General features: G+C 34.3%; 1 protein-coding gene and 1 non-coding gene across 2 annotated transcripts in view; both read right to left on the reverse strand.

Moving 5' to 3' along the window:
* Nucleotides 1-460: 460 nt before the first annotated feature.
* Trnan-guu lies at nucleotides 461-534 on the reverse strand. The gene has a single exon. It is a non-coding gene; the product is annotated as a tRNA-Asn (tRNA).
* Nucleotides 535-1,684: 1,150 nt separating this feature from the next.
* LOC106669902 (ras-related protein Rab-26) overlaps nucleotides 1,685-21,202 on the reverse strand; it is a gene marked incomplete at its 3' end in the record, with an annotated part of 36,796 nt that continues 17,278 nt past the window's right edge. The window contains exons 2-4 of the mRNA XM_024227366.1: nucleotides 13,893-14,072; nucleotides 3,350-3,460; nucleotides 1,685-1,773 (exon numbers count right to left, since the gene is read on the reverse strand). Coding sequence (XP_024083134.1) covers nucleotides 1,685-1,773; nucleotides 3,350-3,460; nucleotides 13,893-14,072 — 380 coding nt within the window. The remainder of the gene's footprint in view (nucleotides 1,774-3,349; nucleotides 3,461-13,892; nucleotides 14,073-21,202) is intronic.

A 21,202-nucleotide genomic window follows, 5' to 3' on the forward strand; every position in this document is an offset into this window, starting at 1 on the left:
TTTTTGAATATTTTGTTTCCTCTGAATATTATTAACATGAATTGGGGCTAAGCCCGCCGTACCATATGTTTTTACAGGCCAAATCTTATCAACAATGTACTTCATATATTTTTTTTGTCTCACCTTTAAAATCAAAATTATGAGATAAAGTAGTTCAATAGACAAATAGCTTAAACTAAAGCACGTATTTTAAAAATACAAAACAGAAAATAAACATTTCATTTGCTTGATTCCCACATTCTATGATAAAAATAGAACTATGTATCGGCAACCAAAGACAAAACATTTAAAACAAAAATAACATTGAATAGGGATTTAATGTTCGTTAAAAGAGTGGGCAGTAAGTCAACAGGTTTTTACTTATTATTTATTAAATTAATCCATATTTGTTTAGTAGCCACAATTAATCCATATTAATTATTCTTTTCATTTAAAGTTGTTTGCTGAGGTGAAAAATTAGTGTCACGAGCGGGAATCGAACCCACGACCTTCGGCTCAACACGCCGTTGCTTTAACCGTTTGAGCTATCGTGACTTCGATCCCCTCGGACACAACATCCCATCACAACCTACAACCTTTCGAATTTTCCCTTTTTATTGCCATTTTTCAAATGTCGTGTAATCAGGATTCGATTCTCAGCGACTAATGAAGTGGCCACGGCGAGCTATTAGTGAAGTAATTACTTCTTTTAATTATTAAATTAATGCATGTGTGTTTAGTCTGTAATTGACCATATTAAATATTCTTTTCATCTAAGGTTTTTGGCTGTGATGAAAAATTCTGTTCAATTATGGACACTAAACAAATATGAATTAATTTAGTAATTAAAATAAGTAATTACTTTAATCTCAGCCAAAAAACTTAGATGAAAAACTTATTATTTATATTTAATGATTCTTATTATGCTTATACTTTTTACTATTTTTAAACTATTTAGCTATATAGCACTAACTAACTATATAGCAATAGTTCTTATTTACAATTATTATTAGATGTTTTTGTGATTTTGACAATTATCTGAATCAAAAGTTTCAATGCAAAATAGATAAAGGCTAGGGAGCCAGAAATAGAGCACTAGCATTTATCGATCTAAATTGGTCTATATCGTGCATTGTCATGTTTCTCGGAAAAGCTTTCAGGGATTGATGCCTGTCATATTTGCAAGTTGTCGTTGGAAAATAGCATTTATTAAAAAAAAAGCAACCTGTACATTGTGTCGAGTATTGAGTTAACTTTCCTAGAAGAAAATCCAATCAAAACCCAGTAGATAAATGAAACATACAAACATATTATTTTGATGAATAAAATCGTTGGTAAACCATTGACTTAAACCTTAAAATACCATAAGTGTTAATTTAAAAAAAATAATGGCCCAAAGCCTGCGCAGGTGCCCCTTATGCAGAGAAAGGTTGTTCGATGTGTCCCACATAATAGAGGCGTGTCATGCCTCGGCTCCATACAGAGAGCGTGTAGGCATGCCTCCGGGTTTAAGGAGAGTTCTCAAACACGGTAGCGAGTTTCAGGGTCTCCTGTTCCCCTTTTTAGGGGAATTGGGAATTTTTTTATTGTATGTAGCCTTCAAAATATGTGTTTTGTGTTTCTGTGTCTTATATGAGTGAATGTATTTATTGGCGTGAATGGGGAGGGGCTGATGGCGAAGTAGCCTGTCCATCGCCTCTCAGGCATGAATATATTTATTGGTGTGATGTACCGAGTATGTAGTGGTATTTCGCTAGTGCTTCGGGGCTGAAATGACCAAGCTGTCGGTTGCCCCTGTAAAAAAAAAAAATAATAAAATAAAATAAAGAAAATATAATAAATAGGGTTAGTTGTATCGATGTGTTACTCAGAAAACCTTCAGGTTTTTTATTAAAATGTTAGATTAAAAAAATGAATTTATACAATGGTAGAAAATTTTAGATTAAAAAAATGAATTTATACAATGCAAGAAAATTTTAAATAAAAATAAATAAATAAATAAAAAACAAATTTATAAATGCTAGAAAATTTTAGATTTAAAGAAATGAATTTATACAATGCAAGAAAATTTTAGATAAAAAATATAAATAAATAAAAAATGAATTTATACAATGCTAGAAAATTTTAGATTAAAAGAAAAAATTAGTTTATACAATGCTAGAAACTTTTTGATTAAAAATATGAATTTATACAATGCTAGAAAATTTTAGATTAAAAAATGAATTTATAGAATGCAAGAAAATTTTAGATTTAAAAAAAAAAACGAATGTATACAATGCTAGAAAATTTTAGATAAAAAATAAATAAATAATTAATTTATGCAATGCTAGAAAATTCAATTCAAGCAAAGTATTTGTACTCACTCATAGTGTTTGTTTTCCGTGTAGATGTGTCATTCTTGTCTGTCGTGTTGAGAGTGCCAGTGAGATATTGATATTGATGTTTTATGTATTTATACGTTGGATTTTGAAAAGGTGGGGAGGGAAGTCGGGAATAGAAAGACATTTTTATATGAGGAGTCGGCTTCTTTGAGGTGAAAGGAGCCGACAGATCTACACGAAAAACAAACACTTGGAATGAGTACAAATACTTTGATTGAATCAAAAAATTCCTAGCATTGTATAAATTCATTTTTTATCTTTTTTATTATTTTTTTACTATTCTTAAGTGAATCCGTTATTAAAACTTAACATTAACATTTGTTTGTATTTTCTATTTTGTTTTATCCAACTAACAAGAATATATCGATTAATTTAATTAAAATCAATAGTGTAAGAATAAATTATAAATATTTCTATTCAGTTTTAAGCAGTTTATATCTCATCCTACCTAATCAAGTTTAGTTTATATCTAATCCTCCATATTATGATAATGGAAATATGAGAGGGGCGTCCGGCTCGTATTTGCCAATTAAAATACCAGGCGCTAGATATACAATCACGCAACGCCGGTAGGTCGTCCGCAATGGTATAATAATAATTATGTATATTTTAGTGGGCAATATTTGAATATCATTTCAAAGTCTACGTAATACAGTCAGTTCTTTATTCCTGTTCGGATAATAATTTAAAGGTTTGGAAACTTGGATTAAGTTTGCAAAGTTTGATGCGACACTGATGTATCCGCTAAGTTACAAACTCGAAATTTTATGATTACTAGATTAAACTTCTTACCGCAACAGGAAAAGTTCTGTAATTGGGATTTTAATGAAGAGAATACCACACCTCTTAGCAGTGTGCTTTCACGATCGGGCGATTCAAACTGGCCAAATACGAAACAAGGCTTACCTTGGATTCCTGATCCTTGACAGGGTTTTTTTTCCCGTGGGCCCTTGGTTGATAAATACAGAAAAAAGTAGTAAAATACTCACCGTGAAACCGATGCCGACAGTCGCAGAAAACGTCCCCGATTGAAATTTTCCTGTGTCGAACTGTACGAGTAACGAAGTCTTACCTACTCCGGAGTCCCCCAAAAGTATTGTCTGAAACAAAAAAACATTACAATGATTTTTTTTAAAAATCTGGCTCGTCAGTTTAACTGACCGCTAACGGGGCACTCAGATCGCCCAAGGCCCACGACCCCCAGAGTAAGACCACCAAAAAAGAAGAAGGAGAAACGTGAACTTTTCATTCAAAAATTTACTTTTATTTCGTGACCCCATTCTGGGAAACCATTTACAGCGATATTTATGGAAAAGTCCACATCCGCACGTCCCAGGGGCTACATCTCTTCTCAGTTTGATTATTCAGCAGATTCGATTTCAATGATACTAATTAAATTGTGAGTTGAACCATTAGATAAATAATTGCAGATCAATCGCATTTAACCGGTCCAACTATTTATTTTATTATTTGTCGTTAATATAAAAATATTCTTTCAAAATAATTTACTTTCAGCTAGTTAAATGAGAAAGTATGGACAGTTAAAAACATTATTATGTACCATCATTCCGTAATATCAGAAATTAATCAATTTTACGAAAAAAAATAACCATTTCTGAGGCTGGTGTGAAAGGGCTGGAGAGAAACAAAAAAAGTCGGACGAGGTGGCTAGAGTCCCAACCTCCGGACTAATTTACCGCTATCCACCCTCTGATGCTAAAAAATGCAATAAAAACATATGGAGAGCTTTAGTGAAGTATACTTCATTTTAACTTATTAAATTCACTAGTTTTCGTGGTCCTCTTGACCAATTAATATCATTCGATTAATTAAGGTTTTTAGTTGATATAAAAAAGTCAGTGTCACGAGTGGGATCGAGGTCACGATGGCTCAATTGGTAGAGGAGCTGCGTATCGAGCCGAAGATCGTGGGTTCGAATCCCGCTCGTGACACTGACTTTTTTATCTCAACTAAAAACTAATAATAATTAACTTATTAATTATTAGTTAATATAATTAGTAATAATATAATTAGTTAATTATTAACTAATAACTAATAATTAATTATTAACAATGAAGAAAATGTTATTTTATTTTCAAACAAACGATAATTTATTTAGAAAAAATCTTACTTTGTATTTGTTTAAATTTGTTAAGTCAAAAAAATTTTGTTATTTTGATTTGTATTATATAAAAATGCAAATAGTTCATTTGTTAAACAAATAGAAAAACTATCGCTGCTTTCGCCATAACGAGCATGGCGGTATGTTAATCTAACGTTAACAGGTTGGCAAAAGAAAATATTTAAATTATTTTTTGTATGATTATTTTGATTGAGATCTTTTTAATATTTTACTTCGAAAAGTTGAATTTGTTTGTTTATTTGTACAAAGAAATATAATTTTTTTGTGTAATTCGGATTTTATTTTATTTGTATTATTTACTCTGCGCAGCAAGGATCTGGTGAATATTATTTTTTATTATTGTCCCATTCGGCAGTGTCCGAACAAAAGATACCACATACCTTCATTACAGCCTGATGGGAAAACAAGCTCTCCTGTATCAAGAGCACTGTCGAAATGTGGCCCTCGTATAGCCTGACTTGTAGAGGACGGTTTATCCTCTCCCTATTAAAAATTGGTCATGCGAAGTTGCCACACGGGCACTTACTTTTGAGCCAAAACCCTTGTGTGTCCTTAAAGCCTTACCTCCATACAGAGAGCACGTAAAAATGCCATCCGACATGAGAATCGAGCTTGACCACGACAGCGACCCCATTTTTATTTTTATTTATGGGTTTTATTGTGTATAAAAGTGATAGTTTTCTGTCTATAGCACTGTGAGAATTTATCTACAATATTAGTGTGAATATGCGTTTGAGAGGACCGATGCAGAATATTGAGTACCCCATCTACTCTCAATTAGGTTAGTTATATAATAGGATAATAATGGTCATAAAAGGATGAAAAAAAGGGTATAAAAGGATGAATATTGAGTACTCCACACCTCATAATGAATAGTATTTTCCTTTTTTGCTTTTTTTTGTTCAAGTACGTTCATTTTTCCTCCTTCGTTGCTGGTTTTGTGAGTTGGTTTAATTAGTTCAAAGTCATTCATTAATAATTCAGACCGTCGGGACCGCATCTCACGATATCTGAATTACTATCGATTAACGGTCACTAATCTCTATACACGTCATTCATTAATTTTAATTCACTTTCAATTAAATAAAAAATTTCGTTTAAACAACATTGAACCATCTTTGTCGACACACTAATCTGCCCGTAGCAAATTTGAAACCGCTTTTTAATTATTTCATTAAAATTAATTAAGGTATTTAGGTAGGTTTCAGAAAAACATTTTCTTTATCGTGCCAACGTTTCGATCTTTATTGAGATCATCTTCAGGGCTCAAAGTGTTTGTCTTCTGTGTAATTGTGTCATTCTTGCGTGTCGTGTGGAGAGTGCCCAATCGATTTACGGTCACTAATCATCACACATTCATTAAGGTTTTTAGTTGAGATAAAAAGTCAATGGCACGAGCGGGATTCGAACCCACGATCTTCGGCTTGATACGTCAAATGCCATTTTTCGTCGAGAATCCAATCCGATTACACGACATTTGAAAAATGGCAAAAAGCAGGGAAAATTCAAAAGGTGCGCTTGAAATAGGAAGTTGGTGTCCGAGTGGATCGAGGTCACGATAGCTCAAGTGGTAGAGCAGCGGCGTATCAAGCCGAAGATCGTGGGTTCGAATCCCGCTCGTGCCATTGACTTTTTATCTCAACTAAAAACCTTAATTGTAATATATTAATTGGTCAAGCGGACCACGAAATTAGTGAATTTATTTCATTAAATGTATATATACAAGAGAAAGAACCCTCCTCATAAAAAATGTTTTAAATGTTAAAAAAAAAATTCAATGACCTTGAATTCATGGTGATTATACAGGATCAAACCAGCAGGTTTGGTTTCAGGAACTGATCGTGTCCAGACATGAAATGATTTAGCTGTTGGCAGCCCCAGAGGCCCAAACTCGGCGGTTGGACGGATAAGACCGACGTCCTACCACGGAGTGCCAACATAGTGGGTGATTTTCAAGACCTGACAATAATTTACTGTAAATTTCAAAAGCTGGAATTGCCGGTGGTCTATCTGAAGTGATAGACTCTTCTGTCTATGTACATTTTTATAGAAAAAAAGTAATTAAGAAATATGTCGATCTTCTCGCAGAAGGACGACTGGGTTACTGGTGCAGATCTTGAAAATACGGTAAATCAAGCAACACTCACGGCAGCTATCAATGGAGCTGAATCTGTCCCAATGAAATATCTTGAAGATGACAGGGAAGTAAGTAAACAATCTGTATTATTTTAGGATAACAGATATAATTAGGCTAGTAAGTTGATTTATTTATTTATTAACGAGATTTGGGCTTATGTGAATCAGTAATTCGAATTCAGTAATATTTTAAATTGTATAAAGATTTAACAATTTACTTTTGTTTCCATTTCAATCAAACCAATTAGCATAAAAGTTGTTAATAAAATCTTTCTCTTTAATTGTTTTGTTATTTTCCAAACAACAAAGTAATTTTCCATACCGCAGTATGCTAAAGTGTTTTTTGGTTCTTATTTTTTATGTTAAAAAATTATTTAAAATCGTGGTTATAATAGAGGTTTTATCTCAGCTCCTAGGGCCAGAACGCTTGGAGACAGGTCTTATAATTTTCTCTTTAGTACCACCTAAAGTTTCATTAAAATCGATGATTCCACCTCCTTAGCCTCCCCTCGTAGAAGTTGTAACTAAAGAGGTGGAAGGTAAAAGGACCAATTTTTCCCTACTAAACCCTTGGGACGTATCCTTTCAATACGCCTTGCACTCTCCCTTTATGAAGAGACAATAGAAATATATCGAAAGAAGTATAGGTTCGCTTTTTAGACTGTCAGACATTAAGACCCTAAACAGTAAGCGTCAAGCAGAAACTTTTCAATATCTAAATATGAGGGTTTGAGGGAAATAAAATAACAGAAAAGCAAGAAATAGAAAAAGGAGCAATCACAAGAGATAATAAAAGAAATATGATTATCTCAAATTTAAAAAAACAAATAACTAAAAATGATCATTGTAATTTTTCACTGTCCGCTGTACATTAACAAACGCTATGTCAAGGATATCAGCTACATCATAAATCTACCGAAAAGTTTGCAAATTGGCTAGGAGAGACTCAAATTCAACATTCTATAGTTTAACCAGAGTAGATACTTTCTCTCAATACAAGCTAAAAAATGTGGCAAATAGAAAAAGTCAGTACCAGGTGAATAATAAAAAAATAAACAACAAATACTACGAACAACAAACTATATAATTACGTATAAACCTTATGAAATACTAAACTGTTATTTTTGTTTTTTAATTTGACTGAGAATTAGTTGAAAACCACAGACACTACATTTCCCCTACTCGTTTAAAGATTTGTCAATAAACATAATTACAAAAATGTATCGTTATTACACAGATTTTTTTTTTTAAATTTTACGAGGGTTCATAACAGCAGAGATCATATAAACCCTCGGGGAGCCGGTGTTTTTGAAAAAAAGCCCATCTGTAAGCAGGGCCGCTGGATTCGAACCCGGGACCTTTACCTTACAATGATGAGCGCCGTATCAACGCCTAAACCGTTCCGGCCACCGACGCCCCACACGGATTATTATTAAAATTCATTAATTCAAAAATGAATTTTTATGAAATTAATGAAATTATGAAATGAATTCAAAAATGTATCGTTATTACACAGATTTTTTTTTTAATTTTACGAGGTTCGCAACAGTAGAGGTCATATAAATCCTCGGGGAGCCGGTGTTTTTGAAAAAAAAGCCCATCTGTAAGCAGGGCCGCTGGATTCGAACCCGGGACCTTTACCTTACAATGATGAGCGCGATTATTATTAAAATTCATTAATTCAAACATGTTGCGGTATAATCTGATCCTTTGTTCTCCTCAACTGATGAAATCATTCTTTGAGACTTTGCCAATCCAAAGCCAATTTTAATATATATATATATATTTTTTTTATAAACCTTCAATATCTGGAAAAAAATCGTTTCGAGTACGCTGAAGTTTTAACTTCTCGCAAATTTTCTAATTTTCGTAAAAGTCGAGTTTAAAGAGTATAATTAATTTTTGCAAGGGTCCTTTCTTCCACAGACGTATTTAGCTTTTAACCTAACAATCCTCGTTATCTACTTTTTTACCCTCCATGGTCCTTTTCAACAAGGGGAACTCGTTATCATCATTAAACTTACCAACCTCTTTTCAAATAAAATTTTAAAAAAGACATACGGCTGTTAACAAGAAAAAAAGGTCTTTTTTTTCTTTTGCACCAGCTATCGAAAAACAGTCAATATTATCTGGAGAAATCATTTCATAGGATAACATCAAACATCTGTGCACATATCAGTTTTAGTAGTTTTAAGCGTGACATAAAAGAACAGAACGTACATACTTACCAACATTTTGAATGATTTTACTCAGTATTCGCAAAGTACAGTTTGACTCCTGGAGGAAAAATTAAGGCGAAATAGCCGGAACGTCGTCTTTTGCCATTTGGGACTCTTTTGTCAACATTTATCGCCGTACATAATGTAAAAGCGAGGGTACAAGCCGTCGCATTCTTTACTGAAACTTTCCCCAGAAGTAAAAACGAGTTTTAAGTTTTTTTTCTACTTTTTTGTTGGTACATCTGTACCGGTGAAGGGGAACTTTTTTGTGCGGCAAAGTCATATTTCACAAGCAGGAAATCTCAAAATGTAGTTGGGGTTTCATTTTATGGTATATTTATTCTTTTAACTATGCTTCAATAATAAAACTGGCGTACTAAGGTTAATTTTTGGTAAAGCCAAAATGGAATAGTCATACATTATTTCATTAAGTAAAATTTTAAACCTTATTTTAAGGTTTATTTTTATCGTTAAATGTTCTGTAATAAAATAAAAATGTATTACTCAGTAATTTGGAGAGTTATCGATTTTGCAATCAGGTTTTCAAGTTTGTTTACATGATTTTTTAAATCTTATTAATTTATTCATTAGAGTTCGTGGTCCGATTGACCGAAAAACGTTTTTCAATTAATTAATCTTTATATAAGTCAGGATAGCTCAAGTGGTAGAGCAGCGGCGTATTTAGCCGAAGGTCGTGAGTTCGAATCCCGCTCGTGACATTGACTTTTTTATCTCAACCAATACCTTATATAAAGATTAATTGATTGTTGATTTAGTTGTACAAGAACTAACCAAACCCTGGAGTTGGGGAAATGCTGAAGCTATCTCGACAGACCAAACTGATGAAAAAATTGTAATAAATAAAGGTACTGATCAGGCTGAAAAACTAGCAAAAGCAGGAGTAGATTTCAATCCTTTGGACCAGTACCGCCTGTAGTTGAGTTTTTCATTTTTTCATGGTAAAGTGAATCTAGCAATCTCATTTATTTTAGTAAACCTTAAACTTGTCCAGAAATGCATAAATTTCTTAATGTCTCTAGAAAATCACAACATTTCCTTAAAGTGGATTCCGGGACATGAAGTATAGAAGGAAATGAAGGCCAACCAACGAACCAAAAAAAAAACGGGCAGCCTACCAAAATTACAACGAGTGCACCGTTCACACATCTCCCGCTGCTGCTTTTCCACCTTTCATCAGTTCCGTCGTGCCAGTTCTTCCCATTTGTACCTGTAAACTCCTAGTTTCGTCCGTATTCTCCTTTACTTTGACTATGGATTTATCGTTTACGGCAGGAGCTGGATGAAAGATTTAAGCACTTAATGGACTGTTTTATACATTCATTTTCGGCTCTCCAAGGAGGTCCCATGTGACTAATGGGAAACTAATGGGAGCACTTTGGCTTGAAGTGGTTATACCCTTCCCACCGCAGGCTATACTTCCTTGGCTTCCTCCACCAAACAATATCCCCCAATTCCCACTCTCCTCCTCTAATCTATAGGTCTTCGTTCACAATGTCACAACCGTCGTACCCGTTCTAGCTCTTCTGATTTCTGTACACAGAACGACTGCTTTTAGGCGTTCCTTCCTCGTCCGTTCATCCAGCCTCTGGAATTCCCTTCCTCACTATATCCGCCACACTCCTTCCCTTTCCACATTTAAGTCGCGCCTATTTGATTACCACCTGTTATGGTAATCCTATTTTGCTTAGAACCAGTTGCCCTAATTGAAAAATCATTAAATCAACTGTCTTGTTAAACATAATTGTCTTTTTAATTTCATACACTTCATTTTTACTAAATGTTTAAAACGTATATACAATTTTTTGTAACTTTGTAATAGACATTTTTCTTTTTTATTTGTAATTATTCAGAAATCGTGAGATGCGGTCTGGTGTGATGTAGGTTTCATAAAAACATTTTACTTATCGTGCCAACGTTTCGATCTTTATTGAGATCATCTTCAGCGCCTGAGATTTACAAACATTGTTTACATTTAACAAATACATTTAGGATGTGGAAAAGTGAATTTATACAATGCAAAGTATATTTTTTATATTCAATCAAAGTATTTCTACTCACTCAAAGTGTTTGTTTTCTGTGTAATTGTGCCATTCTTGCTTGTCGTGTTGAGAGTGCCAGTGAGATTTTGCTGTTTTATGTTTACATACGTTGGATTTTGAAGGGGTGGGGAAGGAAGTTGGTATAGAAAAGACATTTTTGTACAAGGCGTCGGCTTCTTTGAGGTGAAAAGAGCCGACGAAGGGAAACAATGTGTTGGTAATGGTTCGGCCAGATTATCCTTTCAGGATTATATAGAAAGGGCTAAATAGGAAAAGGAAAGCTAAATTGTTGAAAAATTAGACTATGTAAAAATGTTTGATGTGTGGAATGTAATGTGATGATATAAGTATGTTATCTGTATTGAATTTGATTAATGATATTGGCGTAACTGCGACTGAATTTACATGTATCTGTACTGTAATTGATGCTGTGTTTATCTCAGTTGATGTAAACCATTTCTAAAAAGATACGTTTATGTTTGTTTTGTTCTGTGTGTAACATTTTTGGATTGTTGAAGTCGTAATTGTGTTTTCGTTCATAATGGTGGGTAGCGAGTGCTGTAGGATTTTGTTTGGGTTTTTTGCAATCATAGATATGTTGCTTTTCTCTCTTGTTTAGATATTGGTAGGTAAGAACGATGTAAGATGCCGGACAGTTTAAACAATTGATTTTGTACTTTGTAGGTAGTAATTGTTATGGAGGATCTGTTTGTATACCTTTATGCTCTTGTGGTGAAATGATTCATGGCTTAAGGTAATCATTCTGTGAAGTAACCCTTTGACCGTGTTTATTATTGTATGAAGAGGATGGCGAGATGAAAAGTTGAGGTAGCGATCTGGGTTTCTTGGTTTTTGATACCAATCTGTGATTAATGTGCCATCTGGTTATTTTATTGCGAGTGTATCTAAAAATGGTATTTTTTTGTTGTTTTCGATTTAATGCGTAAATTATAGGCGTGAGTGAAAGCTATTAAATGTGTGTGTTAAATTAAAGTTGTGGTATGACTGTATTTAATAGATGTGTCATAATTATGTCTGCCAGTATCGGGTCGATTTCTGAATAATTATCGATTAACGGTCACTAATCACCACACACTTTTTTATTTGTGTTGATAACGAGTCTGGATACAGCTGTATTATGTAGTTTTGTTATTCAAGGGGGCTTTAAGCCCCTGAATAAAGGTTATTTTCTTCTTCTTCTTCACCAGAGTGTGTGTAAGTTTGAACTGAGAAAATGGCTTGAGAAAGAAAAACTCAAGCACTGGAGAAAAGCACGAGTTATAAGGCAAGAACGCCTGTCTCTCACTCTCTCACTATCTCTCTCTCTCTCCCTCTCCCTCTCTCTCTCTCTCTTTCTCTCACTCACTCTCTCTCTCTCTTTCTCTTTCTCTTTCTCTTTCTCTTTCTCTTTCTCTTTCTCTCTCTCTCTCTTTCTCTTTCTCTCACTCACTCTCTCGTTTTCTCACTCTCTCACACAATTTCTCTCACTCTCTCTCTCTTTCTAACTCTCTTTCTTTCTTACTCTCTCTCACACACTTTCTCTCTCTCTCTCTCACCCTCTCTCTCACTCTCTCTCCCTCTCTCTCACTCTCTCTCTCCCTCTCTGCTTCTGCCTTTCTCTCACTATCTCACTATATTTCTTTTTCTTTCTTTCTTTCCCTCTTTTTTCAACCTCCCTCGCTCTCTCTGTCTCTCTCTATTTATCTATCTAGCTATTTATCTTTCTACCTATCTCTCTCTCACTCACTCTCTCTTCCACACTAAAAACAGCTAATTTTGAGTTATNTCTCTATCTATCTATCTATCTATCTATCTATCTATCTATCTATCTATCTATCTATCTATCTATCTATCTATCTATCTATCTATCTATCAATCAATCAATCTATCTATCTATCAATCAATCTATCTATCTATCTATCAATCAATCTATCTATTATCAATCTATCTATCTATCTATCTATCTATCAATCTATGAATCTATCTTTTAGCAGGAAAGATTTGACGAATATTGTAGGCTTCTATACAGACACTGCCAACACTACCACAAAAAGAAGAGGGACAAAGCAAAACCAGAAACATTCTGACTCGATCCAGAGGAACCAGAGACATATCCTTTGTTACTGTGAAGCATTAAACCGGTTACGGTAAAGTACTTACAAATACTTCGGTAAGGTAATTCTTACACCACAAGAAGCGCCGAGGTAAGTGCTTCCTTATAGAAAAAAGTGTATTTTCCAAGATATGGTTTAAAGGGCTTCACAATAGATTTAAACAGGTCGCAGCAGAGTAAAGGATTAAAGCGCAGACAGTAATGTACAGAAAGGGAAGACTAGCGCTCATTCATCCGGTCTCTTTTAATGACTTAAGGCTTTTCAAAACACTCTTCAGTGCAAAATGTTCTTGCTCGACTTTTTTAACTTGGAATATTCCATTGTTCTAAGATAATTTTGAGACTAACCATATCCCTGGTCTTTTGTACATTATAACAGGCATCTAAGGATCACCAGGGACTAAATTGGATTCTCCTGGGTTCAACATTGTCATTACCTTATTAAATTCACTAGTTTTCATGGTCCGCTTAGCCAATTAATATCTTTCAATTAATTGAGGTTTTTAGTTGAGATAGAAAGGGCAAAACGGAGGGTAAATTCAAAAGGTGGGGTTGAGATGGGAAGTTTGTGTCCGAGTGGATCGATGTCACGATAGCTCAAGTGGTAGAGCAAGGTTCAACCGAAAGGGACTTTTTATCTCAACTAAAAACCATAATTAATTGAAACATTGTTAGTACCATTGTCTAATTTATGACTAATTTACAGATTCTAGGAGCAGTGCAGCACTATTAGCAAATTTGTCAATCTTTAACGAATCGGGTGGAAGGAAGTTAGGTACAAGAAATTAAAAAATCCCAAGTTTCAACAATGCCAAGAAAACCATATTTAATGATTAATTAATAAGATGGATTTCCACTAACCTTATGTGCTATGTCTGAGTCTTCTCGTTTAATTGGTGTTAAAAGTTTCGGGTCTGGTGTGTAATCGCGGTAGCCGGTCGGGCTCGGGGTCGGCTTCCCCGACCTCGGATCCGAAAGAAGGCGGCTCTCTGTTTCAGTTTCAAACACGTCGTCGCTCATACTGTCATCAGTCGCCATCACCTGGAACCATATTTATACAAAATGAGTAAAAAGTAAGGAAACGAGTTTTGTTACATCAATACAGACCTACAGTTTATATTAAATATAGACTAACTTTATGGTGATTGGAGAAATCTGATTTTTCAAAGTTCATTCAAATCATTCAGATTAAATTACAAAGAATGTACGTTTCATTTCAAAAAATATACCAGACATTATATGAATATATGAGCGTTTTTTGATCTGAAGATTTTCAATTCTTTAGTCCAGCTTTGCTCGACATGGTGAAATTTCTCGAGTTTCCCCTTCGCCGTCTCTTTAGATTTCTTCTTTCAATACGTACTTTTACCACCGCCCCGGTCGTATTAGACGTAATAAAAATCTGAGTCGAAAGGGGAATAAAACCAGTCGGCAATCTCAGCGGAAATATAAGTAGTTTGGAAAGGTCCTGGCCAAAGGGTGAATGGAGGGTTTCCTGGGAGTCAGGCCTTTAACTTGACACGCACACGTATGGAAAGGGATTAGAGACTGTAAATACGAGGGAAGTTATTAACGGAGTAGAACTCGTTTAGAATTTCCTGGTTGCATTGAAGGATTAAGAAATGACATGGATTTTAATAATTTTTATAAAGCTCGCTGGTCTGATAGTTAAATCTGCGGCAGACTATCCCATTATCTCTCTCTTACCAACTAACCCTCTCTACTAATCTATCTTTCTTTTTCTTTCTTTCCCTCCTTTTTCAACCTCCCTCGCTCACTCTGTCTCTCTCTATTTATCTATCTAGCTATTTATCTTTCTACCTATCTCTCTCTCACTCACTCTCTCTCTTCCACACTAAAAACAGCTAATTTTGAGTTATTAAACAAAGAGACCAATCCATCAATCTCTCCCTCTCTNTCTCTCTCTCTTTCTCTTTGTCTCTCTCTTTCTCTCTCTCTCTCTCTCTCTCTCTCTCTCTCTCTCTCTCTCTCTTTCGCTCTCAAAACCGACTTGTTATAACTTAGCCTTATTTAATACTTAACTTAATAATTAATTTTTTCAACCAAATTATTAATCTTAACATTTTATTGAATGAAAACTAAAGGTAATTACTAGTTAGGAAATTTAATTCTAGTGATAGTAAACGTTACAAAAATTATTTATAAATCATTAAATTATTTCTCACTGAATTAGAAAAAATATAAGAATATCTTGTAAAGCAAAAGCATAAAATTATAAACCAATTCTGGCAATAATGCATCCACTTAGAGAAACTCAATAACTTGTTAAAAATTAAATTGAATATAACCAAGTGTTAAATGATATGCCAAGAAAATAGTTTTATTATATTTGTGTTTATTTAAATTACCTGCGTATTATTCAGTCGCGTTGTTTACTAAGCCTGCATTACTATTAAATTTGAAAACTGCGGTACACAGCCGACACACAAGAAACTTGTTTTGTATTTTCAAAATACTAAGATGGATTATAAACTATCCCTTAATAATCGACCCCATAGAGACAAAATACTTTTATTGTTATTTTGTGTTTATTTACTTTTTAAATAATTATTTAACTATCTGAGTAAACAAAAACAAAAAGGAATAACCTTTATCAAACTATCATATTGAGAGTTGATAACGAAGTAGTAGTTTAAAAAAAATATAGTCGGCCGTGATGTGCTGATAAAATCGAAAACGCAAGTAATAAAATATTTAAAATTTGCTATTTATGCTTGAAAAGTATAATTACGTGTTAAAACTGTTATATGGCTAGAGACGACGATTTGTCATTTCAAAAAATATTATTATTTATTAAATCCATTATATATCGTGGTCGGATTGACCAAATAACTTTTCCAATTAATTAATCTTTATGTAAAGTATTGGTTGAAATAAAAACAAGAGCTGAAGTGGTAGAGCAGCGACGTATTTAGCCGAAGGTCATAGGTTCGAATCCCGCTCGTGGCACTAGCTTTTTCATTTCAACCAATACCTTACATAAAAAGATTAATTAAATGAAAGAAGTATTTTGGTCAATAGACCACTAAATATAATGGATGTAATTAAATAATTTTAATTAAAGCTCATGAATTTCTGTTGTCGTTTCTATTTCTGATCTACTTGACTGAATGGTCAGTGGAGAGTGTACTTAGGGTAAAACTGCACACGTTGGGCTGAAAGTCATAGTTCGAACGGTTATCATCTTACCACAACATTTACATTGTCAGACTGAACTTAGAATTCGTATTCAATCACAATTTGTCAATAAAACCTTTGAAATTGGGCATAAAATGTGATTTCTACTGAAACAAATACACCGTTATTTTTTGTCAGAAAACAAAAACAACAGATTCAAGTAGAGTTCAATAATTTGATTCTTCTATTTTCACAGTAAACCTAGTGTTTTTAAATTATAAAAATCGGCATCGCCAAATAATATTTGTTTACATTTATGTTCACTTGCTTATTTTTCATTATGGATATTCTTTATTTTGCGACTGTATTATGTTTTTAGGTATTTATTTAATGAAACGTACAAAATACAAATAAATACATAATAAACTTAGTTTAAGGTAAATTTTGGCAAGAAGCGACTTGAAATTATATCCAGCGATAAATGATGGATGGTTTGTGGCCCGTCCAGCTTCGCCGAGTTTTGTTTCATATCGTTTGAACACAGTGCTCTCTATTTCGTCTTTTTATTGTTAAAGCCACTTCGGTTTAAAAAACAAATTAAACCTTTTTTAGAGATAATTTCCGATTAGATCTAGTTGACGCAAAATCGTTAATCACAGCAAAATGCTTTCGTGATAACGTCCGGCACCCTTGTTAATTTTTTTTTAAAATTTAGCAAATTCGTTAACAACCACATTTTTATGGCTATTGTAAAAATTTATTATTATAAAATTAACATTATCAATAATTACAACATAATACTTTTGATTATGTTTTGTAAGCTTATGGTTTCTCTTTTTTGGCCTTGCCTGTAGTGGTTATATTACATTGTAAATAAATAAATTTTGATCCATCTATCAAAAAATAGATTACAATTGATAGATAGAGATAAATAGTGACTAGAAATATATAGAGATCGGCAGATATATAGATTAATTATACAGATAAGTAGATACATAGAAAAAGAGAAAGAGACAAAGAACGAAAGATGAGGAACGGGAAATCGAGAAAAAGCAAATGAATGATAGAAAGAGAGACTAAGAAGATGAAAAAGAAAAAGATAGTGAAATAAAGTTAGGAATTGTGAAGAGAAGAAAAAACTATGAACAGGGGAACGAAAATTGATATTTACTCGCGCGAAGTTAGTTCTCAGGCAACTTTCTGCCACTTAGCGTAAGGGAGAGAGAGAGAGAGAGAGAGAGAGAGAGAGAGAGAGAGAGAGAGAGAGAGAGAGTGAGTGAGAGAGAGAGAGTGAGAGAGATTAAGAGGAAGAACAAGAAAAGAAGGAGAGAGAGATTAAGAGGAAGAACAAGGAAAGAAGGAGAGAGAGAGAGGGAATAAGAGAATGAGACAGAGAGAGAGAGAGATTAATAAAAAGATCAAGAAAAGAAGGAGAGAGAGAGAGAGAAATTAAGAGTTAGAACAAGAAAATAAGGAGGGAGAGAGGAATAAAAGAGTAAGAGAGTGAGAGAGAGAGAGAGAGAGAGAGAGGGATTAAGAGGAATAAGAAGAAAAAGAGAAGAGAGGGAAAATTAAAGATGCTAATTTGGATTAATAATCAAATTGTCTTCAGAAAATCTTTCACTTTTCTTAAAAGTAATCTTAGCTAAAGTTATATGGCATTAATGCCCGTTTGACAGTCATGGCGAGAGAAAGTAAAAAGAAAAAGAAGTGAGGGAAAATGAGTTTTTGCATGTGTGAAAGTTTGAAATTAGGTGCGTTTTATAGTATCAAGTAAATTTATTTTACATTAATCGAGTTTCAGAACGTACAATTGGACGTTACATGGTTCCTTCGACTAATAAAAGATATGATTGGTTGAAATAGCAAGCTCATGAACTGTCAGTTGTAAATAGATTATTATGTAATATTGGTTCACCTGGCATCCTCATTTTTTTTTTGGAATATTATAACAATATCGCGTTGGTTTTATATAAAAAGTAATTTCCCTTAGGCTAAGTCCATTTTCTATACAGTGGAGGCTCAATTATTTTTACGGTGTATTTTCAAAATGTTTACCCCTACCTTGTCCGGTGATAGCTTTTTCAGGCGGACCATTTCGAACGGAAGACGGCGGCGTACTGGTACTGCAAGCCGGATCGTACCAACTGTGTCAAGGCGGACCGTGATACGGGTGGTCGATAGTGGTGGCTAACTATAGCTTCCTTGCTTGATGGTTAAAGACCCCCGACCGTGACCTTTCAACGGGTTCGGGTGTTTTAATTTATTTTGTCAAATTGGATCAGGGCGCAACTTCGAAATAAGTGCGTTACCGCTCAACGCAAAAAAAGCCGATTCTTATCAACGGGTGAATTGTGTACAATTTAGTTTAAGATTATTGGGTAAGTCCTTCAAAAACGTTTTCTACATTCTAAATAAAGTAGTTTAAATTGTCGAATATGATTTCACGAGTGTTTTTTGTATTTGTCAAAATAGCCCATAATACATGTTGCTTTTGGTTTGCTAATTTATAGTCACACCATAAATATACAAAAAACCACAATTATAAACTTTATTACAAGAAAAAGTCAATATTGACACCGCTTTTGTAAAAGTTTAGTTGATAAAACGAGAAAAAGAACTAGGTCAAAATATTGATTTGACATTTATCACGTGGGCTGACCTTTTTTTTCAGAGGTAAACACTGGCAATTTGTGGCACTGAAGTCATAAATCATGAATGAATCATTACCACAACAATCTGATTGAAGTCTTCCACTGTATTACAGTATTTGTTTTATATGTTATGTATTTTATTTACATATTTGCACACAAATATGAGCAGAGTTTGATGCCGATTTTTTCAGACAATTCTGATTAACCAGACAAACAGAAGTTGATAAATTGTGAAAAAGAATATTTTAAGTACAAAATAGTGTGAAATTAATATATTAATTGGTCATGCGGACCACGAAATTTGTGAATTTAATGATTTAAAATGAAGTATACTTCACTAAATTTCATTTGTAGTCGAGAATCCAATCCGATTACACGACATTTGAAAAATGGCAAAAAGGAGGGAAAATTCAAAGGTGGGGTTGAGATGAGAAGTTAGTGTCCAAGTGGATCGAGGTCACGATAGCTCAAGTGGTAGAGCAGCGGCGTATCTAGCCGATGATCGTCGGTTCGAATCCCGCTCGTGCCATTGACTTTTTTATCTCAACTAAAAACCTTAATTAATTGTAATATATTAATTGGTCAAGCGGACCACGAAATCAGTGAATTTAAGTATTTGTTAATATGAAGATTAGGTGTGACTATGGAACATCCCCAGCCAGAGTCCGACGTCTCAATCCAACTATGTACCAACAAGCTAAACAAGAATTTCAGCGCGTGCTTGACGAAGGCATTTGCAGACCGTCACGTAGCCCCTGGGCAAGCAAAAATTTTCTCCACATTAGACATGGAAAGAGCTTATTTTCAGATTCCAATTGCGAAAGAAGACATCCCCAAAACAGCCATTTTGACGCCTTTTGGACTCTTTGAATTTACAAGGATGTGTTTTGGACTACTCAGTGTTCAGAGATCTTCCATACAAATTCGTCTACTTGGACGACCTGCTTGTGGCATCTTCAAACGAAGTACAGCATGAAGCACATTTAAAGGAGGTTTTCACTCACCTCATAACCCACGGAATAAGTTTGAACCCATCGAAATGCGTTTTGGGAAAGAGCGAAGTCACATTCCTGGGTTATAGAGATACAGCACAAGGGATAGCTCCTCCACCGGCCAGAATTCAAACCATTCAAGACTACCCTCGGCAAAAAACCATACACGAACTTAGACGATTCTTAGGTACGATGAATTTTTATCGAAGATGTATCCCACATGCAGCCACGATTCAGGCACCACTAACGGCTCTACTCACGAGTAGCAAAAAAAGGGACAAAACGCCGATTGAATGGACTACCGACACTAAAGAAGCTTTCACAAACTCCAAAATAGCGATACAAAAGGCTACTATTCTTGGACACCACGATCCCAATGCACAGCTAGAACTCGACTGCGACGCTTCAGACACAGCCATTGGAGCAGTACTTCAACAAAGAACGCAAAAGGGAATACAACGCATTCTTCTCCAAGTCACTTTCTACCACAGTTAAAATAAAAAAAATTTAGCAAAAACAAGTTGAACTGGCACTGGGTCACTTACTCGGTCCGACTATTTTTTCAGTCTTCAGTATGGAACTGAGAAATGAATTTGAGCTACGTCGAAACTCTCGAGTGTTGACAGAACCAGTAAACGGCCCAGTGAAAGTTCAACATGTTTTAACCGTTTGGCAGACCATCAATCAACAATCAATCAACACCATAGTAATCGACAAACTTCGACATATCTGTGTATTCGGTTTGTTTACACGGAAGAAGTTTATAATTTGGTGAGTTTTAATAACGATAAAACAGAATGTTTGGTGACACTTATGTTCCAGTTTTGCATATCTTTATATTCCAGTGACCGTGAGAATAAATGGTCCGGAAATAAAAATATCAAACTAAGGAAATAGTTGTGCTTTGATATGTGTAATTCAATTTTTATAAAATTCATATAAACTGTGTTGTATTATTTAAGAAGTTACTTTTTTTTCAACTAAAATACTTTCTTATTGAGCTAGATAGCTAAAAAGCGTTATCAGCGTTTTTGAAGGGAATTAGCTTTTTGCCTTATCTCTTTTAACCTTTATCGCCCAATAACACCGCCATTACAATAATTATGTTTACACCCTGGTGAAAACCAAACTCGAATTTTGTCGATTTTGATTTTATATATTGACCAATGCCAAGAGACTGGAGAAAAAAATCAACAAGTAGTTCAACGTGCTAACGATCAGATTAGTATAATCAGCGCCGAGACAAGTCGGCGTTGTGAGGTCGAATTTCCACTGATTTTCCCCCGATGATTGGCCTGGGACTTATAAAACATGTATATTGCAAGATAGAAGCCGAGATTGACAATTTTCTTCCCGTTCCAAATTTAACCCCGGGTGCCGGAGGAAG

Source organism: Cimex lectularius, unplaced genomic scaffold (genome assembly GCF_000648675.2).
Source record: "Cimex lectularius strain Harlan isolate CLEC.00 unplaced genomic scaffold, Clec_2.1 scaffold193, whole genome shotgun sequence".
In the NCBI taxonomy this organism is placed as follows: domain Eukaryota; kingdom Metazoa; phylum Arthropoda; class Insecta; order Hemiptera; family Cimicidae; genus Cimex; species Cimex lectularius.